Here is a 26,609-nt window from a genome sequence, read left to right as displayed (position 1 = left end):
AGTTCATTTCCATGTTACTTTGAGCACAGGTTTCACTGGTGCATCAGCAGTACATTGATAATTGATGCAGTCTTTTCATTTTCCTGAGCTCTCAGAACCTCACTGGAATGTTCAAAGCGTGTTACAAGTGCAGCCGTGGCTGCTCAGGTCAGTTCTGTGAGAACCCCTGGCCAGAGGTGACTCTCTGTGCCCAGCACAAAAGCTCCTCAGGCCAGTGAGGAGAGCCCAGGGACACTCAGCAGGTTTCTAGGCTGGACTTTGGGGTATCTTTCTTCTCTCCCATGAAGATGGGCTGGGAAATTTGGGGCTGTTCAGCCTTGAGAAGGCTCCTTGCTCAGATGAGCTTCTAGCACCTTCCAGGACCTAAAGGGGCCACAAGAGAGCTGGAGAGGGACTTTGGGCAAGGAAACAAACTGATAGGACAAGGGAACACGGCTTCAAATCACAGTGGCTGGGTTTAGATTAGATAAGAGGAAGAAATTCCTCCCTGTGAGGGTGGGCAGGCCCTGGCACAGGGTGCCGGAGCAGCTGTGGCTGCCCCTGGATCCCTGGAAGTGCCCAAGGCCAGGCTGGACAGGGCTTGGAGCAGCCTGGGACAGTGGGAGTTGTCCCTGCCATGGCAAGGGACTGCACAAGATCATTTTTAGAGTCCCTTCCAACCCAAATCATTGCTGAGCCAGCAGCTCCAAGCTTTAACATCAAACTGAGCTACAATTCCCACTCCCTGCTCTTGCAGGAGCCCTACAAGGAGCCAGTGAGATGCAGCAGGAGCTGATTTCCAAAGGCCTTGGGCACATGAACCTCCTTTGATTCCCCCCACACCACATCTCACTAGAACAGAGACAACTGCCCTGTGCCAGAGGTGATCTTTAAAGCCCTGCAGGTCCTTGCTGGTTCCCCAGTGCTCCTTCCCAGCTGCCCAGGTCTGGAAAGCAAAGCTGACTTCCAATTGAATCCACAAAATAACCAATTAAAAATGCCACATCAATTTTACAAATCAGAGTAATGTGGGTGATGGGGCTGGGAGGAGAAAGAGTAGATTTGACTGTGTGTTTACAAATTAAAGGCTCCTTCTCCAATGCCTTCTGATCAGCTGCAGCTCTTGGAGGCCAGAGACTGGCCCTGGGTGTCATAGGATGAATCCTGCACCAAACCAGGCTGGGACTGGGGATTTTCCCCACTGCAGGCACTTGCAATGCACTCTCAGGTACAGAATAACTTTGGGAACACTGCACTCACAGATCCTTCACTCACAACAGCCTTCTAAACACATCACACATCACCACAGCCCTAAGCAACAGAGGTAATGCATTTATGCAAATTCAGGAGTGTCTGTAAGGAAGCCATGCTGCAAACCCCTAAAGAAATACAGCAGAAACTCAAGGCAATCACTGTGGCCGTCCATTTTTCTTCTTTTCCCTTTTTTTTTTGCTGGCAAAAACAGAAAATAAAAAGCTGAGAATTCCTTTAACTAGATGGGTGCACAGGGAGCTCAATTCTTGTTCTGATGACCCCAAAGCTCTGCAGGAGGTGGCACAGGTGAACACACTGACTGCCCTCAGGTCCTGTTCCCTCCTGTTCATTCACTCTGCAGAAGCATCACTGCTCACTGGGCGTCCTGAACTGAGCCAGGACCCCACAGACACCACAGCAGCCCAAAATAGGGACATTGACACCCAAAGGCCACAGCTCTCACGCTGGACTCTGCCACACTCCCAGCTGCAGTTTCCCTAACACTGACATGAAGAAGGCCCAGGGTTCCCAGCAGTGCTCAGAACTAACCCTCACTGACCTGCTCCTCATTCTCACAGCTTTGACATTTATTGCACTGTCATAGGAAAATGCCAAGAAGAAAAAGATACTGACTCCTTTCTGAGTGCAAAGATACAAAGGGTTAAGAGACAACCACACTAACACCAGCATTCACAAAACTCTCTACTTAACTCAACAGTGATGCTACAGCTGAGTCAGGAACTTGGAGACTTCCTTTTTCCCCCCCTCTCATTTAAACTTCTACTATGATCTGTCCTCAAGTCATGCTTTCAGAGCTGTTTCCATTACTCCTCCACAGGAGTTGTCATCAAACACCACAGCACAGCCAAACAGAGACACCTCAGGGTGGATTTATGCTGGAATCCACCTCAGGATGGATGCACCACCCTAAGGGACGTGGTTGGGTGGATCAGCCCTGCTCAGGGCTCCCTGACAGAGATGTTTGGACACATTTGTCACCTCATATGACAGCACAGCCCATTCCATAACTGTATTTATCTATTGCTGCCTGTTACTGTAAAGAAAACCAGGTCACAGCCAGGACTCTGTGCAGCTCTCCTGTCCCTGGATACAATTCTGCACCAGGCAGTCGCTTTGTGATGTCTTCATTTTACATTCTGAGCAGGAGAGCAGCCACTAAACAATCTGCTAAAGAGGGCCTGCCCAAAAGACATCTGCTGTTCATAAAAAATACATATATATCCAAGTGGATAACAAAGAACCTGTCCCAAAACCCAGTACGTCAATAAACAACAACAGGAAAAAGCATTCTGTTGAAAGCAAAGAAACGTATAACAAATAAATAATGGGAGCATAAATAAATCAAATGACTGAAATGAAGAAAATCTCTGCAAACTGTACATTTCATGTCTGTGATAAACGCCAATCACTCGTTTTTTTTAAATTTATGAATATTTAATAAAGAATAAAAATTGGTTACAAAAATATTAATACAATAATAAAAGTTTAAAAAAAGTTTTCAGAGACAGGACAAATAATGAGACAAATAAGAGCAAAGAAGGTAGCCCGGGCTTTTGTCCCCCCTCCCTCCCAGACAAAGGCTAGGAAGGAGAAGGGCCCCGAACAAAGAGAAGTCTTCTTTTTAAGCCTTCAGTTTATGACTATTCATATCTTACGTAAAACGAGTAATTTTCAGCTGTTTCTTGTCACAAAAGTTTTCTGTTAATTAAAAGAACGCATGAGAGCATACGTCTTTGAGAAAGTTAGGTTCTGTGGATAAGAGGCCATAAATTCTTCTTCACTAGAAGGTTTAGAGGCCTCTGTAAGGTTTAGGGGCCTCTGTGAATGTTATCTCTGTGCTGAGGAATTTCTCTTCTTGAGCAAAAAAATATAACACACATACACAGCTTCTATTGTACTATAACTTACTGTTAATTACAAAACTACATTCACTATATTATTCTAATGTTAATATAGTATAACTTTTCTATCTATCAGATTACATATAGTAAATATCTGCGTAGAGCCACATATACAATATGCCTTTTTTACAATGTCTCAGTAAAATTAAAATTACTCTCATCACTTAATTGCTTCTAAGGTCCAAATAAGGTCCAATGAACAACATTCCTTCAGATTGGATTTTTCAGTAGTTAATGGAGTTGCAGAAAATGGTCTTAACATTCCTCTCAAAACAACATCTCATAATTACTTGGGTCAAAATTCAAACTTTTTCAAGTGTTCCAATAACTGCATACCCCTATAATACTCATCTAACTTTATTCTGCCTGTCTGAACAAAATGAAGACCTCCAAAAAACATCTGCTGTCATCATCCAGTCCATTTAAGTGCCACACTAGCAAAATGCAGATGCTGATCCTCTCAGTGAATGTGAAGGATATTTTTTTCTGCATTCATTTCAGTGCAATAAGGTACCAACTAAGGCTTTGTTTTCCTCATTCATAAAGACAATTATCAAAGTCCCATTTTCAAGCTCTCTGAATTTCCTCATCAGCCTCTAAGTCTCAAGTCTACAATTCATTGTGAAATCAATGCAAGAGAGATTCTAGCTTTGCTGATTTTCATCCCCTGAAATCCTGGCCATGTGCCACCTCCCAGCCTTCACAGCTTCTAAGGGAAAAGACAGAACACCCTCCAGAAAATAAAATCACTGGCTCCAGTCATGCAAAAAGAAGCTTCCAGGTTTCTCACAAGTTTCCAAATGGGGCAGCACGTGGAACAATCAGGGAAAACTGCATTGTCTGACTGAGTGAAATAAAATTAAAGCGTCTCTGATGCATCCATCTCTCATTCAGGCTCTCAGGTAGGCTGAGTGAAGCAGTTCCCAGCAAAACAGACTGCATCCCACCCATCCATCACTGGCAAACATGACAGCAGCTACTGCCTGAACCACAGAGATGCATTTAATGCTCCCCCATCAGCAATCAACCTTTCCCACATTTGCTCATCATCACAATGAATTGCCCCACTTTGATACTTTGTTTTCCTTCTCTTATCCCAGGGCAGTTTCGCTTCTCGAACGAGGCGCTCATCACAGGAGGGGGGAATAGAACAGAGCAATCTCCTTTACCCATTTGATTTCCACGATCAGAGATGGTTTTCTTTCAAAGCAATAGCAATCCCCAGAGGGTGCTGGCTCACCTGTTGCAGTCCACGTGCAGCAGAAGGTGCGAGGCGCTGAGGGACACGGCCACCCTGTGCCACTGCCCGTCGGCCAGGCGGAAGGGGAACACCTCCGTCCTGCTCCTGCCGCCGCTCCGGTAGTGCAGCCGCACCTCGTCCCGCAGGCCGCTGCTCTCCAGCTCGAAGCAGCTGCAGGGAAACAGCAACAGAGTCAGCCCAGGCTGCGGGAGCCACTGCCCGCTCGGCCGGGCCGGCTGCGGGAACCACCGCCCGCTCGGCGGCCGGGCAGGCTGTGGGAACCACTGCCCGCTCAGCAGCCCGGGCTGCTCCAGCAAACAGCACCGGCTGAAGAGGTCACCCAGCAGGGATCAGCTGCTCATTAATTTCTTTAGAACAAGTACAGAGACAAGGCTGTACATTCAGAGCCGCACAAAACCAGCAACACTAATGACATGAGAACAGCTCAAACTTGTCAGCCCAGTCCTGGGCTCCTCCTCAAGTCCTTTATTCACCCAGAGGAACCTCCAAGAAACCAAGCCTTACTCTCTTCACCTAAACATTTCATATGACTGCAGGCTTTGTAAGGAATTGAAAAATAAAGAGCAGTAGCAGTACATATATCACTACCACAAACAAATGAAAAGCCATTAAGGTAAGAAACCACCAGGTAGTCATTATATTTGTATTCGCTACTTGCAAATGCAGTTAAAAACCCACAACTGCTTATTTTTAGGACTCCCCTACATACTCACTTTCTGACTTTTATTGTTACTGCCCCTGATCATTCAGCTCTACAAGGAAAGGACAAAACCTCCTGGCAGGATTAGGTGTCTGCACATCTGGCATAAAGCATCGAACAATCAAAACCTTCACAGAGCTGTTAGACCCAGAGGAGAGCTAACCAAGGGTGGCTATTCACTGGCCTCACAGGGCTGTGGGGGAGCCAGCTCTTCCTCTAGCATGAATTCAGCCCTTCCAGGGCACACTGACAGTATCAATAGTTGTGTCTTCTCTTGCACCTCACCAAGTATTTGCATCACATCAAACCTTTTTCCTCCTACAATGAAGCTGTGCACACAGAAACAGGTGATGCAGACTTCCCTTTATTGTAGAAATAGCTCTGCAAGGCAGTGAAGATGTAAGATTGCCCAGACACTCCTTTGGCCCATCTGCCTCCACAGGGTTGTGTCTTTCCCTGTTGGCCAACACCAATTTAACATGGCATTGGAGAGACAGGGGCTGATTTGCAGCAGGGGGGGAAACCACAGTAATGAAATCCACTTCCAAGAAATGAACACAGCACAAACCAATAAATATCAAGTGCCAATTTTCATTTTCCCACAGGTCTTTTGCACTGCCTGGCAGAACACAGCCCCAACAGCCTTTGTGCACAGGCATCACACAGGGGCTGGGCACTTCCTCAGGATCAGCTCCTACCAAAGAACCTGAGGGGTTCCAACATCACTGGGAAAAGGAGTTCCTTGGGAGGACACCCAGGTGATAAAACATCAGCTGGGAAAGGTGCAAAACATCACAACAGGCTGGGAAGGGGAACACAAAGACAGTAAGGCTTCACCAAAAGTGAAACTCAAGCCCTCCTCCACCCTGCCAATGCCTTGCCATCATATTTTTCATGCCACAGAAAATCATTATGGGGTCACATGAATCAAAGGCTCAGACAAAGTAAAAAACACAAGGAGGAAAAGGTAAAACCAGTGCTGAAAAAAACCACAGCAGGCATAGGTACAAACAAAATACAGGCAGCACAGAGTGGAAACAAATCAGGTGTTGCGAAGGAACTGGCACAAGGAGGGCAGAGAAAGAGGGGTTTTCTGAATAGTAGAGCAGAATGTTGATTAATTACAGCCAACACCCATTAAAATACCTAAATTACATTCACATGAAATCTGGAGAAGATTTATCATTGTGATGCTCAGTAACAATACAGTCAATACCCAGAAGATCCTGCTGCTGCTGGTATTCCCAAGCCAGAAAAGGACAAGCACTGTCAGGGATGTCACACTTAAACATTTTGTGATTGCCATCTGCTGACACAGCACAAAAGGAAGGGAGACAGAAAACTAAAAAAAAACTAAAAAGAGGGAGAAGTACACATCATTCTAGTACCTCACACACAAAGTATTTCTGTGTATACATCTAGGTACAGATGTAGAGATACAGGGTTGATCACAGAGCCCCCAAACAAGCCAATCTCCTGTTGCAGGGAGCAGATTGCTTCCTGAGGTCATTCTTCATCATCTCCAGCAGCCACAGAGCTGTGAGCACACGGTGATTTCTTTGTTACTGTAAAGGCACCAGTGCAGCCCTGGAAAGGTCAGGCAGATCCTGCCCTTAATCACATCTGGGCTCCATTATTTGTGCAGCACAGGGAATGGCAAAGCTTCTCCCTGGACAAGCTTTAGTGTCAATAGTTACCTCAGCACTGAGAACAGCTTGTTGCTCAGGCATTGAGCTTGTTGTCCATCTCCTGACTAATTTATATAGTACAAAACAGATCACTTCAAATTCCCTGTAATAGTTAGTGCTAACATTTTTATATACGTGCCCCTAATGCTCTAAGTGCCACAGGACTGTGTCAAACACAGTCCTGTGTGTTTGACACAGTGTCAAACTCTTCAGTGGCAGGAAAAGGAGGGTGACAGCAGAAAAATTCTGCTCCTGTTCTTCACTACCCTCCAACAAGTGAACACCACAAACAGTCACACTCAGAGAAGCACCAGTGAACAGCAGCCAACAAAATCCCAGCAGCAGAAATGAGCTGGGGTACCCCAAGACACCTCTCTCTCATCTGAAAAACAAAAGGCAATGTAAACCAACACTCCTGCACTGATTTTTTCTGTTTTTAAGATGCAGAAATTCCCACTGAGACCTTGATTACTTCATGATGTTCCCAGTTCAGGAGTCATCTTTTCTCTACCAGAACATGACATTTGCAAACAGCCTTCTCAGCAGCAAACATCTCTTCTTTCCTCCTTCCACCAGACCCTGGGGGAAAGAAGCCTCTTCCAGAGCAATGACACCAAGGCCATTCCCTCTTGGAAATAAGGGCACCTGCTCTGGTTCAGAGTTCCAACCTGCAAACTGGGGAATGGGAGACAAATGAGGGGAAAAACAGACTCAGGCAAGTCATCACCAATCAGTGAGAAAATCATTAGTAAAGCCAGAGGAAATAAATGGATAATTTTTTTAAAATCGCTATCTCATCTTCAATTTCAAATGCCATTGTGCAATTTTTTATTTGCAATAAAACAACAGGGACAAATGGGAAGGGCAGAAATGAATAGAAGCTGCCATACAAGAGGCAGGAAAATGAACTGATCTCTAACAGGTGCTTTGAAGGTACTCCCCATTATTTTGTCAGGAGCTAAAAGAAAACATGAGATTGGAATGAAATAAGGTTCCTGAAAAGATGGCAGCACCTGGGACCATCTGAACATACGTATCATGACTCTGTGAACTTTAATGCTGCCATGAAATCCATCCCAAAAGCCCAGCAGAGACTCTGAGTGTTGTGCCAATCTCTGCCTCTGCAACCCCTCTGCACGGAGCCTGTGCCAGCCTGACCCACAGCCTGCTCCCCCCACAGCCTGGCCCCCCACAGCCTGTGCCAGCCTGTCCCACAGCCTGCTCCCCCCACAGCCTGTCCCACAGCCTGCTCCCCCCACACAGCCTGCTCCCCCCACACACACAGCCTGCTCCCCACACACACACAGCCTGCTCCCCACACACACAGCCTGCTCCCCACACACACACAGCCTGCTCCCCACACACACACAGCCTGCTCCCCACACACACAGCCTGCTCCCCACACACAGCCTGCTCCCCACACACACAGCCTGCTCCCCACACACACAGCCTGCTCCCCACACACACAGCCTGCTCCCCACACACACAGCCTGCTCCCCACACACAGCCTGTGCCAGCCCGCTCCCCACACAGCCTGCTCCCCCCACACACAGCCTGCTCCCCCCACACACAGCCTGCTCCCCACACACAGCCTGCTCCCCCCACAGCCTGCTCCCCCCACACAGCCTGCTCCCCCCACACAGCCTGCTCCCCACACACAGCCTGCTCCCCACACACAGCCTGCTCCCCACACACAGCCTGCTCCCCCCACAGCCTGCTCCCCCCACACAGCCTGCTCCCCCCACAGCCTGCTCCCCACACACAGCCTGCTCCCCACACACAGCCTGCTCCCCACACACAGCCTGCTCCCCCCACAGCCTGTGCCAGCCTGGCCCCCACAGCCTGCTCCCCCCACACAGCCTGCTCCCCACACACAGCCTGCTCCCCCCACAGCCTGCTCCCCCCACACAGCCTGCTCCCCCCACACAGCCTGCTCCCCCCACACAGCCTGCTCCCCCCACACAGCCTGTGCCAGCCCGCTCCCCACACAGCCTGCTCCCCCCACACAGCCTGTGCCAGCCCGCTCCCCACACAGCCTGCTCCCCCCACACAGCCTGTGCCAGCCCGCTCCCCACACAGCCTGCTCCCCCCACACAGCCTGTGCCAGCCTGGCCCCCACACAGCCCGCTCCCCTCTGCACACCTCTGTCAGGAAAGAAAGATGAGAGACAAGAACCTCCTTGTCCACCTCTGAGCACTTAAGAGCCATGGTTTCTGCTTTCATTTGTTATTTCTAAACAACAATTTATACTTTCACATATTTCATGTAAGGCCTGATCAGAAGTTAACGTGTGTTTTGACAGATGAAGTTCTCAGAACTCATGTATTAATAAAGGTTGTTTTTCGTGGAACAGCAATGCTATTTGACCTTGGCTGAAATCCTCCCACCAGCAGAATTTCCCTATTTGATAAGCATGTAAATTACTGCTGGTTTCTTTTCTACAATTATAGAATTCAAATGCTTTTTATAGCTCTATCTGCAGTCTCTCATTCAAATCCCAATGTATAAGAGAAAAACATTGCTAAATTCAGACTGATTTCATCAACATCAAAAAAAGCTGGGATATCTTAAGGTCAAGCAACGTGCTTTCCAGAAGGACAGTATTATTCCACAAAGATATTGTACAATTCTTTCTGACAGTTTTTGCAACTCCTACGTAGCTCATACAAAAATGTTGTTTGGAGAGGATTAAGCTTGACACCGTCACATTTAATGATGGTTTTCTCTTGCCCTTTCTTTTAGTCACCACCATAATGACTACACCACACTTTTCACTGCTCATTTCACTTCCAGAGCAGGAGAGAAAGGTTCCTAAAAGTATCCTTTCAGTTGAAAACATCTGCTGTGGACAGAATGACCAAGAAAAATTGGAAAAGTCCCTATCAACATTAAATAAGAACATGTACAACACCTGAAGCAGAAAACTATTTCTGCAAGGTGAGCTGGCTTAATCCACCATCTGCACTAAAGAAACACATTCCCCTACTCATCATTTCAACCACAGCAGTGATCTCACCCTGTGGCAAACACCACTGGATTCCACTCAGAGATTTCACTGCTGTCAGATTGTGCAAGTGGCCAAAGGAAGGAGAGCTCCCAGCCTCCAGACCCCAAAACAGGGCCCCAAGGAGAGCTGTGGGACTGGTGTCCTCCAGAACCTCCTCAGGGCACACAGCCCTTCATTTCCTGATCTCCACCAACCCCACACCCATCAGCAAACCCTAAAACATCCCACAGTGGGGACAGCAGCACCATCGGGCAGGCAGATCAAACGCTCCTGAAAGGGCTCCAGGAGCTAAAGCACAACTGCTTTTGGCATTCAGTGCTGGCAACCTTCCTCCTCATCACATCCAAGCACAAATAAAGCAGAGTTACCATTCTGACTCCACAACTTCACCACCCTTGATCCAGTGCCAAACGCAGCCCCACAGCCTCTCCAAGGAGCAGCACCAGCACTTGCAGCAGATGCTCTCAGAGCTGCTGAACAGATGTGCCAGGGCACAGCAGCAGGCACAGATGGCATCCCTGCAAACATGGACAAACCCGGGGCTGCCATCTCGTCAAACACTGAGCACTGCCTCACCCTGAAAGGGAGGAGGTGACAAACCCACAGGAGCTCAGGGATGGAGGGCCCATCCACCCTGCATGTGCCGCAGCAGCGCTGCCGTGTCGGGCCTCCCAAAGGCTGGGGAAAAAACCACTGCCAGAAAAACCAGACTGCTACTGCACAGAAACTGCTGGAGAACACCTGTGAGTCTGGCCAAGGCACAGGTTTTTTTCAATAACAATGCAAATACAAGAAAAGCCCAGAGATCAGACATTTTTATATAATCTGCTATGAATGATAAATTCACCAAGCTTCTGAAACAAATCAGTCTTTTTGGACTTGTTTGTGCACATAGCTTTTTTATTTTACATTAGCATTGTGCTATTTCATGATAAAAGTGGCTTCAGGCAAGACTGTGCTTTAGCATCTCTGTAGAAACACTTCTTCATGTATTTAGAGACAGGCAAAAAAATCTGCATCCATGGTCACAGAGTCTTCAGCATTTCCAGTCCACAAGGATTCTGTGACGAATCCCAGGCCATGACTGCCTTGGCCTTTGGCTGTTCCTTGCCACCAAGTGAGGCTGTGTGCCCGGGGGGACACGCCGGGGGCCCGGGAGGGGAACATGCTGTGCTGGCTGTGCTCCAAGGGGCTCAGCCTGCACAGCGACACCAAAGTCACCGAGATCTTGTTTGAGCAGCCCTCGGTGCAGAGCAAACCAGGAGCAGCACTGGGCACTGCTGCAGGAGAGCCAGCAGGCACCGCCCAGGGCACTGCCCTGCCAGGGACCAAGCCATGGGGAGAGAAAGCAGAGCCTCTGGAAGGAAAGCTGCAAATCCTCAGACCAAGGAAACCCTCACTGTGCAGCCGCCACCGCGGCCCTGTGCGGAGGCACGGCCACAACAAGGCACAGCTGCCAAGGCAAAAATCTCAGTGGCTGCCACAGGCACTGCTCCTGCACCCCAGGCACTGCAAAGGGACAGGGAGAGATCCCAGGCTCTGAAACACTGGGCACTGTCAAACACTGGATTTTGGAAATGCTCTCGGCAGGCTCCAGTGCTCAGATGGACTCTGCTGCATCTTGAGGAGCGCGTGTGGGGTGGTGAGAGCCTCGAGTGGTGCCACTGCCAGAGGGGCCCTGGAGGGTGAGACAGGGGAGCTTCCCCAACATCCACACTCACAACCCATCCACAGCTGCTTCTACAGCTGGTTTAAATACAGACAGAGGCTGCACAGCCAAACCAGACCTGGCAAATCGCCCCTTTAGGCAGCACTGAAGACTCACTACTGGGGCAGAGATCACACCCTGACAGCACCAAAGCCAGACTGACTCTGCACAAAACAGGTCCTGGAGAGAAACATAACCTGTGACAATGACATCTGCTGCTAAAAATTAGATTAACTTTCCACAAAGGGAAACACAAAAGCCAAATCCCATGTATTCCATCACCTACCTATTCCTACTCTATTCCAAAAGTATTCCCTCCACGCAAGCAACTCCAATATAGCCAAAGTGTAATACTAACCACTTTCAAACCTCTCAAGTAAAAGCCTGAAAGTGCAACAGCACTGTGCTACTGCCTACCCAAATGAGATTCTTCCCAACATTCCTATCCTTTCATTTCAAGCCAAAGGAACTATACCCAGTGAATTAAATGACTTCATTTTTCTATTCAGACCACTCTGAGGACATCAGTAATTGTGTTCTACCAGCCTGCTTTGAAACATTTAACAATAAACACTCCCACGCTGACACCTTCCATTAGTACAGAATATTTATTAACATTCTGTCTTGTGTCCTACCCATCTTACACACGGCAGCTGGGGATGCAAGCTGCAAGGCATAAAGCATTTATGATGTGTCTGTGTACCTGCAACCAGGCAAAGGTCACCCTAACAGAAATTTACTTTCCTCTTTGATCACATGAAGAAAAAAGTAACCCCAACATCTGCCTGCCAGGTAAAAGGCAGCTGGAGTCAGGGCTGGTGCAAAGCAGCTGCACAATTCCATGGCATGTGCTGTAAGGATTGACCTTAAGCATTTTTGTTTTCATTTCATCTGTCTAAAAATCTACCTTCACCATGGCTACAACTTGCCTACTGTCTGAAAAAAGCCTGGTTTCTCTCCTAGTGCTAATAAACCAAGCAGGCAGGACCACACTGCACCTAAAAATAGCACAGCATCTTAGCAGACTTCAGAGTTGCATCCCTTAGCTGAACTATCTCCATTTCAACTTAAAAAACCACACCTAGAGGTCAAAAAGACACCTCCCAGGTGAATACCCTTCCCTCAGGCATGCACAGAAGTTAGCTGAGATAACAAAACCTCTCTGGAAACTACTAACCAGTAGTAATAGTGCAAAGTGTACTTGGAAAGTTACCAGCTCCGGGCCTCTGTGTACAAATAATGGTGTGGGAACTCCTCTTGGTGTGCATGAGACCACTGAGCACCCAGGCCTGTGCAGATATGAAATAAATAACTGGTGTCTCTCTCAAGGGTGTGATTGTTGACTTGCTGCACACTGGGTAACAGACAACAAACACATTTCTCCTAGGTCATCAAAAAAAAACCAAAAACAAAACCAAAAAACAACAACAAAAAAGGCCACACACACACAAAAAAATACCCACCCACAAAAACAAACTAAAAAACCACCACAAACTTTCCTTTCCCCAGTCACAGCCTAGTACATGCCTGCTCCATCTGCACATCCTCATCCCAGGCAGCCTCCACCCTCCCTGCCACAGCTCTGGCAGCTCTCCACAGCCAGCAGCCACCAGGGCAGGCTCTGCCACCCCCCTCCCTTGCTGGAGGTAAAGAGAGCACACAGGCATCGTTACTAAACTGCAAACCAACCCCAAAACCCACACACCTCACCCAGCCTGCCCTCAGCCACACACGTGAACATTAACAACAGCTGCAGACACCCAACTGCCTTATTAACCAGGGCAGTTCACATTCTAAACCAGCAGCCCAAACTCAGCACACAGCTCTCAGGAAAGCTGCACTCGGTGTAAGTTTGAGCCATTCTGGGTCTCTGCCTCTATCAGAGGGTCACAAAGCAATCAAACAGAAGAACTCAGCATTTGGAGCAGACTCCTGAGGGACCCACACATCCTGCTCCTGGCTGACCGTGCCATTGCTGCACTGTCCAAATTGGGGTTTAAAGGGTTTCAAACTATCAGACATTCTCCCCCAATTGCCAGCGTGGTCCAGTGAAGGCCTTTCAACAGCTGGCTGTGAGCAGCATGTTAATGCTTCAAGAGACAGCAATTGTCAGCCTGGTGTACATAAAACACCTGCTCTCAGCAGCAAGGCACAGGAGGGAACTCCTCCAGGGGTAACTCCTCTCTCACAATGCTTAAACCAGTGCAAGATTTATAGAACAGTTCTTCTCCACTTTACTCTTCTGCATACCTTAGCCCCATGAACACAAGCAGGTGAGCACAACTTTATTTGCATGTGCATCTCTAAAGACCTTTAGAGAAGGAAAAAAAGGGTAAATGCCTGACATATTTCACATCAACTCATTCAGAGGGGTGGAAATGAGGCTCAATCTTTATATTCTCTTAACTGCTTTGGAGTTTAGCAATTCAACATATAAATATTCATAAAGATGTGCTCTTTATCCTAGAAGAAAAAGGTTAATGGGTACATCTGCAGAGGTTTTCTTTCCCTTTCTGAATCCTGGGCATCTTGGAATCCAATATGCATATACCCATCTCGCAAAGAATAATCTAAAACACAACAGGGAGTAAATCCAATTTTTCAGGGTTACTACTAGGGTCAGAAGTCACTTGCACAGGCTTCTTTTCATCAGCTAGGTTTCAGTGAATCATTTAACTAGCCTATTACCCCTTTGTGGTTTTAATTAAACATATAACAGCCTGGTAGCCTTCCAGCTGTTATTTGTGAACATCCAGCTCTCTGTCTGCTCCTCTACAGCCTCAGGAGGCAGCCACAGTGTCACTTGAGGGGAGTATCCAACAATGGACTGGAGCCCCATGCCTGTTTTACCTCCCCACCCAAAACTGACCTGCAAGGATAAAAGTCTCACTATGAACCTGACATATTCATCAGAATCCCCCTGAATATTCATATCAACACAGCCTGCTGCTACATAGAGAAGGGGCAGATTTTCAACTCAGTAAATCACTTTCACTACAGCAGTACAATCAGATTACAGGTTTCCAGATACTTGGTGTGGCATAAAGTTTTTCAAGCTCAGGCCCTAGACACAGGTTACAAGCATATTAAAAAAAAAAACTGGAGAAAAAAAATTAAAGTTCTTAATGCTTCCTGTAAGAACAATGTTGGAAACAACCATCTCATCACTCAGGCCTCTGTTCTATCATGGTGACATCTCCCATTATGAAACACTCTCCAGAAAGAACATTGTTGCAGCAGCCCTCTTGTTAGAGAGTAGAAATGAGCAGAAACACAGACTTCTTGTTCATCACAGCATGAAAAGGGCCCTGGTTTATTCCTTTTCACAGCTCAACCATCCTGACTGCAACCCTTCCCTGACTCTGGCTGCAGCAAGCTCCTGCTGTGGGGTTCCCTTGCAGCCCCTGACTGCTGCTTATTCCCTGAGGACCTCTTGACTGCAGGGATTGGTGTGCAGGCTCTAAATGCAGCTTTTACCCAGCCAGACTGTGACTGCAGGGATTGGTGTGCAGGCTCTAAATACAGCTTTTACCCAGCCAGACTGTGACTGCAGGGATTGGTGTGCAGGCTCTAAATGCAGCTTTTACCCAGCCAGACTGTGACTGCAGGGATTGGTGTGCAGGCTCTAAATGCAGCTTTTACCCAGCTAGACTGAGACTGCAGGGATTGGTGTGCAGGCTCTAAATGCAGCTTTTACCCAGCTAGACTGAGACTGCAGGGATTGGTGTGCAGGCTCTAAATGCAGCTTTTACCCAGCCAGACTGTGACTGCAGGGATTGGTGTGCAGGCTCTAAATGCAGCTTTTACCCAGCCAGACTGTGACTGCAGGGATTGGTGTGCAGGCTCTAAATGCAGCTTTTACCCAGCTAGACTGAGACTGCAGGGATTGGTGTGCAGGCTCTAAATGCAGGTTCCAACCCCAGGCTCTCACTGCACACCCACACTGACCTCACAGCAGTGATTCTCTCCTCAGGACCTTTCTTCATGAACCCCTCGCTCCCTCATCCTCTAGGTTCCCCCTCCATGCTGATCCTCCCCTCACGAGCTCCCCCCTCCCTTTGATCACATTTATCTTTATTGGATCCAGCTGTGGCTCATCAGGGTCAGGCTGCGCTGGGTAATTAACACAGCTGTTAATTGGCAGGGGTGAGCTCACTGCATTCCCTTCTCCTGCACACACGGGCACCTGAACATCCCTGTCCTGTTTCTCCAGGTGCTGATTTTGGCCAGGGGTGGAGAAGAAGCATCAATGGATCTCAAAATCAGAGATTAAACAGCTCAAAGGCACTGCTGATTCCATCTAATTTATGTTCTTGGGCTCTGGACCGTGCAAGGCCAGAGCAGGTGAGGAGCAGGCAGACAGCTCCAGGTGAAACTGCATTAAATCACAGTTGAAATGAGGAATTAATTGTGGGTAGCATTTTAAATCTTATGGCCTTTTCTAAGTGTTTTGGTGGTCTCAAGAGTCAAAGGTTGTGAGCAAAATGGCTTACAAAAGGTCATCTAGGAAGAATTGGCTAGCATAATTCTGATTTTTGGGAACCTAAACAACCTTTCTTGTTTTTGTTCACTGTCCTTTGTTTACATATTTCTAGCCTGAAAATAATGTTGGTTGATAGCTGTTCTGGCCCCTGGGGTGATCAGTGATCACTTGCTGATCAAGAAAACAGTTTCCACTTTCTGCATCCCCAAGTAACATGTCTGTCCATCCCATATTATTTTTTATTATCTCTAATTTAGGAAAGAAAATATCATCTTCAGATTTACTGCTGTATTCCAGATAACTATACACAGAGTTCGCACAAATTATCAGACTGTACAATTAGAATCTATCTGCATTAATTAAGATTTCCATTATCCAGGATTTACTTTAATACATTTGAAGCATGAACGCAAATCATGTTTATCATCATTAAACTGATTCAACAAAATGTTAACGAAGACGCATTGTCATCACTGTCCTGTCCATGAAATGATATAAATTAACAGCAAATCCCTAATTCCTATGAAATATCCATTTAGAATAACAAAATAGTATATCTAGATTACTGACTTCAAGAAAAATAGTATTAATCTTACTATATTATCTGCAGTTCAAGAGCTCCATTCTATTGGAAAATAAAAACCTGCTAAAACTCACTAGGGAAATGAAATTTAAACCAGGCATTCTAATGCATTACTGCTTTAGGACAATCACCTCCACTACATCAAAAAGCAGAATATATACATACACTTTTTTTGTTGTGTGGAGTAACTATTTCTCATCTATTAAATCTGTGCACAACAGAAAAAGCCATTTCCCACAGAGATATGAACTCTGGTACCCAGAGCTACAAAGGTTTAACTGACACCAGCAGGCAATCCTTCAACTCTACGTATTTTTAAGCAGATGCCATAATTTTAAATATTACAGATAACCTCAGTACAAGGAAGGACAACAACAGTGGATTTTGTTCAACCAAGATTACTCCTGCATAGCACATCTCCCTACAAGCCTCTGGCTGTCAAGATAGAGGACTCAAGGAGCTGCATTCAGTAGATGCCATCTCTAAAATTCCATGTGCTTTGCATGGCATAATCACCACTGCCTGTATGGTTTGACCTTGGATTTTGCCAAGTGTGGGCATGTGACAGCGTTTTTCTGTCCAGTGGCTATCCTCAATGTCCTTTTTCTCAAATAAATAATAAACAAACTCTCAACATGGCAAATTGATCCTGTTAACCGTGACTTCAGACGGTCAGAAAAAGCTTGGAGAAATTGAATAGTAATGCAAAAGGAATGATAGAGTAAGAGAAGGAGAACGGGAAGAGATGGAGCAAGAGGCCCCCCTGCTGGAACTGCACGCAAAAAAACAACACGGAGGCAGGAGGTCTGCAGTGAAAAGCTGCTCCCCAAAAAGAGGCCAAGCCTGTTTATTTCTTCCATTTTTATACATTTGTGGGTCTGGTTATGGATTGGCTTCTGGGGTTGCTACCCCTTCACCCCACTGGCCAGACCAGCTGTCAACCAACATTATTTTCAGGCTAGAAATAGGTAAACAAAGGACAGTGAACAAAAACGAGAAAGGTTGTTTATGTTCCCAAGTGTGAGAAAGTAAAAAACTGACCCTTAATATTGTTCAGAAACTAAAGAACTGACTCCATCTTGTAAACAAGGAGAAGGCTCTAAAAAACATCAGAAAAACCAGAGCAACATCCCTCTATAAAGAAAAACAATATTCTTCTAGACTGAGACAGTGGCCTGAAAAATGCAAAAAGGAATAAAGTAAAAGAAAGACCAATAATTAAAGTATAGAACAGAGAAATAGCCAAGTCCTGCCCTTAACTGGGAAGCCTTGTCTGCACATCTCTGCTGCTGCACCGGCAGAAGGCATCACTGACAGTTTGGTCATGATGAAGTCACTGCCTTCTCCTTCATAAATTCTCTCAATAAAAAGGGAAGAAATTGGGCTAACGGTTGAGTATCATGTGCATGATTAAGACACAGACCAATAGGATTTTTTAAACAGAAGCGCTGCAGAATAACTGCATAATAATTTAATTATATATTTATTATTCAATTTAATTATATTTTATTAATTATATATTTGTTATTAATCATATTAATATAATAATAAAAATTTTGAAATGGAAGCAACCAAAGAATATCCCATTACTTGTATTACAACAGAAAAGACCAGCACTAGCCTTTTTCATGTCAGACAACATGAAGAGGTCCTTCAAGACCTAACAAATTATTAAAAAAGCACTCACAAAGCTACAAATAGGAGCCTGTTTGATAGAACACACGTGTTGAAACATCACGTCACTGGAATTGTATTATGGATCATAATATAAAATACACCTTTTTTTGTTACAAACTGATGTCTGCCACTAAATCAGATAATCAGATAGAGCTCTTTTTCCTCCTACACTGACAACCAGAAAAAAAAGGGGAGGGGGGAGAGATATAGAGGAAATATAAATATAATGTATTTATGTTTGGAATAAAACACACACAGTATTATATGGAAGCACAAGTAGCTTAATTGCTTAATAGCTTAGTTCCTGAATCTCAAAGAAAATGTATTCTTTTATAACGCTATAAAACATAGTGAAGCAAGAAAAGTGCAAGTTTAACTTTTATGAAAAAGCAAACTCCAGAGCCCATATAATAAGCTAGTCAGGAAAATTGCACTGCAGAGTTTGTAACTTCCTAAGTGCATTGCATCTATACTACATTGGCTTTCATCTTTTTGCTTAAGTTATTTTACAGACCGGGATACATAAATAATGAATTCCTCCCGTAACAAACAAAACAAAACAAAACAAAACAAAACAAAACAAAACAAAACAAAACAAAACAAAACAAAACAAAACAAAACAAAACAAAACAAAACAAAACAAAACAAAACAAAACAAAACAAAACAAAACAAAACAAAACAAAACAAAACAAAACAAAACAAAACAAAACAAAACAAAACAAAACAAAACAAAACAAAACAAAACAAAACAAAACAAAACAAAACAAAACAAAACAAAACAAAACAAAACAAAACAAAACAAAACAAAACAAAACAAAACAAAACAAAACAAAACAAAACAAAACAAAACAAAACAAAACAAAACAAAACAAAACAAAACAAAACAAAACAAAACAAAACAAAACAAAACAAAACAAAACAAAACAAAACAAAACTAGAAAAAAGCAGTAAATTGCAAACTGTGAAGAAAGGCTCTAACTTGCACGTCAGATTTTACATCTACCATTTCAACACATTGTCCACACACACCACAGGGCACTCAGTATCTTTTATGTTGCTGAAAGAGAGAGACACAAATTGCTCTTACCTGTGCTCCAGCTCTCGGATGGACAATATAACTCCAGAAGTTGATGGCTTTTGTTGCAGAGTGGCCAGAAAGGTGAAATCACTTCTGTTCTGGAAGAGCTGCATTAACTTCTCAGTCACGTGGGGTGCTGCGTGGATTTCTCTTTCTGTATCTAGGGATTTTATTTTTAAAAGAAAAAAGAAAGGGAAATAACTGTCTAGTAAAAATGCCAAGCCAGAAAGATTCAGATTACATTTTTCATTTTCACATCGATATTTTTCATTTTTGAGAGTCATCTGCCGTGGCCCACCACCGCATTTTTTCAATGGGAAAAACCCCAAATGTCATCTCTGTCAGCATGCCCACTTGTCACTTTGACAAACTCACCACTGGCCAGCTGCTGATTTTCTGATGGATTTCTTGACAGGATGCTGAGCCATTTGTGTCTGCTGCGAGCAGATTAAGGTGCTGTAAATAAGGGGTGCTGTAAATAAGGTGTGCTGCAGGCAGATAAACAGGCCCCTAAATTCTGAGCAACCTCAGGCACTGCCTCTGCCAACAAAATTCACCCAGCTCCAGTTTCAGCTTTTCCCACTGCCTGTGTTCCCACCTGTCCCTCGTACATCACAGGGAGCCTGTCCCTGCACAGTGCAAGGCAGAGATGTATTATTGCTAATAATGCTATACAGCTGTGCTCCTGCCTGAGAAATAAATACAAGACACGCTTGCAACCCGCAGCTCTTCCGGGGATTTCTCAGTTTAAACAAGCAGAGTGTGACAGCTCATACAATATTTATTCAGCCACAGCTTGACCAGGCAGATGCAGGAGCATTGCAGCCTCGCCAATCCTGATGATGTCCAAGCAGCATCAGCCCTTCTCACAGCTAATTTTTTAACATTCAAACGCGCCATCTCCCACCACGTTCATTTTTAACTCATCCTTTTATCCACCATGCAGCATCATTGTGGAAGACAATTACAGCAAAGCAGAGAAATCACGGCATTTCACCTTCCCACTCGTTGCCACGTCTCTCGTGCTAGGCTTTTGTCACTCATTTGTGAGGCACTGGCGCCTCCTGGATGTCACTAGGAATTATAAACCCTGGGTGCTTGCTTTTGCAAAGGTTTCACTGTGAAGCCAAAAACGCTGGCACAGATTCTCAGCTGGTAAAAAAACAGAGAACTCCACTGAATGCTGAGAATCCAGCCCAGCATGCATGATGTAAAACAAAAAGGAGTGATGAAAATTACAATTCAGAATTGCACTGCAGGGGAGAAAAAATCCCCAACACTGTAAAAAGGCCCCATTGTGTCATTAAATGAGGCTTCTCAGACAGAGAGGAGAGAGATTGGCTTGGAAAACAACCTAAAATCTCAAACACACAGCTGCTGAGAGAATGCCATGGACTGAAACCAAGCTCCAAGGAAAAAGTATTGAAGCATGTTTGGTAACTGGGTGTCTCAGTTTTTCCTGGGCAGCTTAAACCCCTCCAAGTGAGCTCACACACCCAGGCTTGTAACATGCTTGCACCCTGAAAAGCTCACGGGTGAAAAGCACTAGAGTTAGATATCATAAATCACGAGTCACCATTGAAAAATCTTCACCAGGGGCTTCAATTCCCCTGATAAAAATAGCAAAGTGCCCACTTCACATCAACAAACTATTTGTCTGGCCAGTGCCACTTTTACCATAGCAGAGGATAAAGCTTCCAAGAGCAGAAATTATCTCCACTCCCATCACATATTGGAATAGAAGAATAAACAATCCAGCACAGAACACCAGATCTTGTCTTTATCTATTAGTTTCTGCACCATTATCTTCACCTAGCTGGTGTTATTACTGGTCATAAATACTGTGTAGTTTCTTTTTAAAAAGCTGATGCCAGTGATACAAAGCTATTCTCCCACAGTCCCATAAATTCCCCAATATCCAGTTTGCTATCTACAGAAACAGACAAGCCACTGGTAGCCCGTTCCAAGGCACAAGTAGGACTCAGAGGTAAAATCTCCAAGACCTGACAGACGAAGATGATTATCATTTTTTGAAGGTTAAAAACCTTCATATCTTACTTTTTTTTTTTCCTTAAAGGTGTTACAGTTACCAGAAATAAAATCTGACTTAACAAAGCTTTCAAAAATTCTTCCACATGAAAGCACAGGCAGTGCTGTCAGCAGAACATATATGTTTAAACTTCAGTCAAGCCTTGCAAAGTACAACAGTTTCTCATTATAGGAAGGCCCACATCCCACCACCCATCCATCAAATTTTATACAAAAATACAGGGCTCCTTGCTCACAATCATCCACGGTTCACCAGTGCACTTCAGTTAAAAACATGCTTTGAAATAATTTCCTATTCTCTACCATAAGTAAGAGGATAAAAAAAACCACATGAAACACTGATACTTGTTCTTGTTGATTAAAATCAGTAAGATCCAAAGTTCTAAGATTCCAGAGCGTCAGGTCGAGACTACTGGGTAACAAATAGGGTTTACAGACTGCTTTGCAACACTGTGCTAGCATAACTGGCACAAAGCGGCTTATATAACCAGGCTTTTAGAAATTAACACACTTCCAAGCACAGGGCTATGCATTTGGGGAGCAAGTCCAGCCATTACCAGCACCTTGGGATATCCCTGCTGCAAGCTAGGTGAAAAATTTAATTGCTGATGCAAAAATGTCTCTAGAAATGCTGCTTTCCACAGCCTGACCTCAGTAACTACAAGGGGACTTCCCAACCAGTCCCATGGTGGGCTGGTAAGCTGAGAGGGAAGGCCAGCAAGGCTGGTGGGCACCCCGAGGGCACATGGCCAAGGATTGGGGACCTGAGACTGCCCCAGTGCCAGGCACAACCTGGGCTGGCAACCTGGAATCCAAATGCTGGGAAGGAGGGGTTTTGAGGACAGCCAAATGTCCTTTTACTTTTTTACCAGAGTCCGGATTAAATGCTTGAGATGGTGTTTCTTGTTCTGACTCAGATGTTTGTTAGTTCTTATCTACATTACAGTGTCACAAACCCTGAGTGCTACAGCACTTGTAGCTAACTAAAAATGGCCCCTCTCTCTCTCTCTACAAGGCCTTTCAAGGATAAACTGTCCAATTAAGAAATGACACCTCAACTATTTTTACTATTTTACTATTTTTACTATTTTACTATTTTTACTTTTAACCCAATACCCAACCACCCGTGGCTGCAATGAGGTCTTTTCTACCCAATTACAAAATACCACCCAGACCCGTGAAGGAGAAGGTGAAAAAGAAGCACTGGCCTCAGCCCTAAAACTTCCATCTTGCTTTATGGATATATTACTGTATTCTAAACCCTTAAACTCTGAGTTTTCCACCCTGTGATATCACACACTGCTATTCACACCCCACAGCCACAGTCCCAGTGCTGTCTCTCAATTTTGGAGGCTTCTCCACAGTCTCAGATCCCTGCAGTGTTTGCTTGGGGGTCAGTGCCTGCCAGCACAGAAAGCCTGGAATTCCCAGAGTCCGGGGTTCCCCGAGCCCAGCTCCTGTGCCCATGGCACAGCCCCCCTGCCCCTCTGGCATTGTCTGCCCTCACACAAACCTTCCCCAGGAACGTCGTGTTTGTGTTGGGCTTGATTTCTGCAGAAAATACCGTACAATTGAGCTGGGAGTACAACCCATTTAGAATAAGAGCCTTCTATTTTCAGGTAGATTTTCATACCTCAAAATGAAAAAAAAAAACAGAAAAAGAAAAATTGAGAATACATACAATACATACACCCCCTCACCACAGGTGCCTGAAAGGCAAAATACTTTTTATGCTCTCTATAAAAATAACTGGCTGCTTGTAATGAAATGTCATATTTCCCCCATAATATAGAACAATATAGGTTTATACAGCAATCTTCAGTGAAACATCACTTCATGCTTGAATGATAATGCAATCTCAGCAAAATAAATAAACACAGATACGACTTTCATATGCCCTTCTATGTGATTATATTCCCTTAATTTGAAATAGTGACTGTCAGGAGGGTTTTTTAAAACACATCAGAGTGTTTCTAAATTAAGTCAGGAATGAAAGCAAGCATACCCAGTTATTTGCAAGTCCAAGAGACAGAAATCATCTCATAACATCAGGTAAAGGCAACATTCTTCCTTCAGCAGAACAAAAGCACAAGGCACACCTATGTCAGACAGAGCTTACGTCTTGCTTGCTTTTAGTTCTTTTTCTTTTAACCTGTGGGTCCAGGGAAGAAGTGCCAAATAAAAACCAATTACCCAGTTTTCCAGGACAAACAACAATATCCATTTAGTTACTGCTATCCCCCTGCCTGGCACCATCTCCCCCACAGCCAGGGATGCCACCTTGCCTTCTCCTGGATGCCCTGGCCCCTGAGAGACCAATCAGCCCCCGACCAGCACAGCCCTGCCACACCAAAAAGAGCTGTGTGAAAAAACAAGGTTCACTTTCTTGGTAAAATTTTTAAAGTTTAATTAAAAAAAAAATTAGGAGGCAGAAATAAAACCAAGGGTTATGGCTGGGTTATTGGCATTTAGCCAAAAGCACAGCTACCCTCTCAAAAACACCCTTTAAATCCCTTTCCATTGCATCAGCCTGTTGCATAATCACAGACCACTAAGCATTCATTATTCAAACATTTCTTTGAGTTTCTATGTTCTGTTGCTTGGTCTTAACCTTCAAGTCGTCTTCCTGCCATCCTGTAGATTAAATCAATGTTCTATTTCTCCTCGTGGTCCCATCCTGTTGTTTGTACTCTCCCTGATAATAGAGAGTCAATAAATTCTTCCTTTGGGGTTCTGGTTTCTGTCCCTGTTACCTTCATCCACAAATTGCTTTCACCATTCTCTGAGTTAGTTACATGTTGCATTTTAACATCACATAATCCCCACTTTAATATTATGCTACGACCTAAGATATATTTATCACACTACTGTTTTCAAGTCTTGTTAACAGCAGAAATGAAAACTATATTGATGCAGCAAAAGTTATTCCAAGATTACACAAATAGCATTCATTTTAATATTTGCAGAAAGCCAATAATATAATGTGTATTTGTAACAGCTGCAAGAGGGAGCAGCACCTAGGGCACAGCTGTGCAGCCATATATATATGTAATAGATGTGTGTGTATATATATATATATATATATAAAAAATATAAGTTATAACACTTGAAAATAAGTCCCGAATTCTTATTTTAGCATGGATGTGTTTTCACTTCACCACAAAACCAAAGGAATGGCCACGCTGCTGTGCGGCCAGCGGTGTTAGGCCAAGCTTGACTTCACACATATAAACCATTCATATATTTCAGTGCACCCCTACCCTAAATGCCAAATGGAAATAGGTGCAATAACTCAGGATCGGCATCAGCCCTTAACCAACCTGATTTAGACCCTCAAGTCACATCTTCCTGTGTGGATTCAATGCTCCATGCATCACCAGCTCTAGCAACTAAAAATGAAAACCTCATCCTTCTGCCATTTGTAACCCTGAGCACATTTAGAAGCCCCAGATAAGAGAAATGGAGGAGCTGGCATCAGCTCCATCAGAAGCAGTGCAAGAAAATCACCACCACACAGCAGCAAACAAAATGAGTCAGGGAAGGAAAGGGATAATGCTAGGAAAGGAAGCAAAGGTCTTGCCAAGCTCCCTTTGACAGTGACAACAATGCACTGTGCAAAGGGAAATACATGACCATTTGGGACGGAACTGTAAGGGATGAAAAAAATGTTCACCAGCTGTTAAAAGCTGTATCCCAATCCATCTGGGGAATAATTTTTCTTTAATATATGCCTCCATCAGAGGAAAAATACTAAAATTCAGTTCAGGATCAACTCATTTTCTAAAGCAATGGGTACCTTTTATCATTCACTAGCTTGCTTGAATACCTTTTACTTCCCTTGGCATAGAACATACTGCAGAACACATTGCTTTATTGGTAACTTCAATCATTTTAAAGCTATTTCCTTCAACATGCTTTCAGCAGAACCTTTGAACAGTCACTCTGGACGAGCAAGTAGAAATTAATCCCTCAACAACAGAGAATCTGGATTTAAGCTACAGCAATTAAAGAATTGAGTACTACAGCGTTTTGGCTTTTACCTTGCTATGGGCAAAATCCAATAAAACTGAAAACGGTATTTTAAAAAACAAAACAAAAAATCATTCCAATGCCCCACTTTCTTTTTAAGTCACCATCTTTACGAAAACGAAACCAAGATTAGAAGGATGATCCAAAACCAGCAACTCTCAGTGTAGGCAGATCCTAACGGCTGCCGAGGATGAAAACACACAGCAGCATCACAAAAACATTCCTGCTCACTGAAGCAGGAGCTTCACCAAAGCCTCTGAGTCAAGGGGGATACAGTGCACCTTCCTGCACACTGGTCTCACAAAACATCTTTTGAAGAACTGGCAAAAACTAAAACATCATCACAATACAAACAAACAAACAAAAACTCACAGTGATAAATGCCCATTTCCACTCACTTCCACCCTTCTAAAAGCACTCCTCAGTCTACACAAGTCACAAACAGATGCACAAATCCCCAGAAGGATGATAATGCTAATTATGGGGATCTTCTCCAAAAAGAATTGTTTTACTGCCGAGCAGAGAAATGCTTCTGGTACTTGTCCCTCCCTACCTACCAAGGGCAAAACGTAGATATCTGCAGATACCCCCCATTTTGTATTTTGAGCTGTGGAGACAAATTCACATCAAATTCTCTTTGTATGCTGAGAAAATCGAAGAGCTCACAACCGGCTCCTGTGGCAGAAGGCACAGAGCCATGTCCATCCCTCAGAGCACTTTGGGAGCTAAATTCAGCCACAGGCACTCAGGCTCAGACAGCCCACACGGTGCTGCAGAGACCCACATGCCTGCACTGCTCCCACCCAGGCTAAATGAGGGGTTCAATGAGCTGGGGTACTGCAGATGGAAAATAAATGTCAATTTATGTCAAGGTCCCGAGCTGGCACTCTGCAGCTCTCTGGGACACTGCAAAAGAGAGGCCCAGGATCACCTGTTCTACCTGCCAGTACCCCAAAGAGAGGGCTCAAAACACCTCATCCCTCTCTGAAAAGCCAGATGCATTCTCCTAGTCACGTCTCTGCTGCTGAGTATCCTCGCCAGCATGAAAAGACACTGCAAATGTTTTTGCCTCACTAGTTCCACTCAGAGCCAGTAATGAATAGTAGGAAACCATGTTCAACAGCACAGCTTTGTAAATTATGATTATTCATTGTAAATCACTCCTTACATGTTGCTTCAAACAGCGTTTC

At 44.7% G+C, this 26,609-nt stretch overlaps 1 protein-coding gene across 1 annotated transcript in view; it reads right to left on the bottom strand.

Moving 5' to 3' along the window:
* The window catches only part of NELL1 (neural EGFL like 1), a 206,558-nt gene that overhangs the window by 161,800 nt on the left and 18,149 nt on the right, over positions 1-26,609 (bottom strand). The window contains exons 3-4 of the mRNA XM_063397555.1: positions 19,351-19,501; positions 4,396-4,566 (exon numbers count right to left, since the gene is read on the bottom strand). Coding sequence (XP_063253625.1) covers positions 4,396-4,566; positions 19,351-19,501 — 322 coding nt within the window. The remainder of the gene's footprint in view (positions 1-4,395; positions 4,567-19,350; positions 19,502-26,609) is intronic.

Source organism: Prinia subflava, chromosome 5 (assembly GCF_021018805.1).
Source record: "Prinia subflava isolate CZ2003 ecotype Zambia chromosome 5, Cam_Psub_1.2, whole genome shotgun sequence".
In the NCBI taxonomy this organism is placed as follows: Eukaryota; Metazoa; Chordata; class Aves; order Passeriformes; family Cisticolidae; genus Prinia; species Prinia subflava.
Note: the sequence above shows the minus strand (reverse complement) of the source record. Positions and strands in the feature narration are given on the sequence as shown.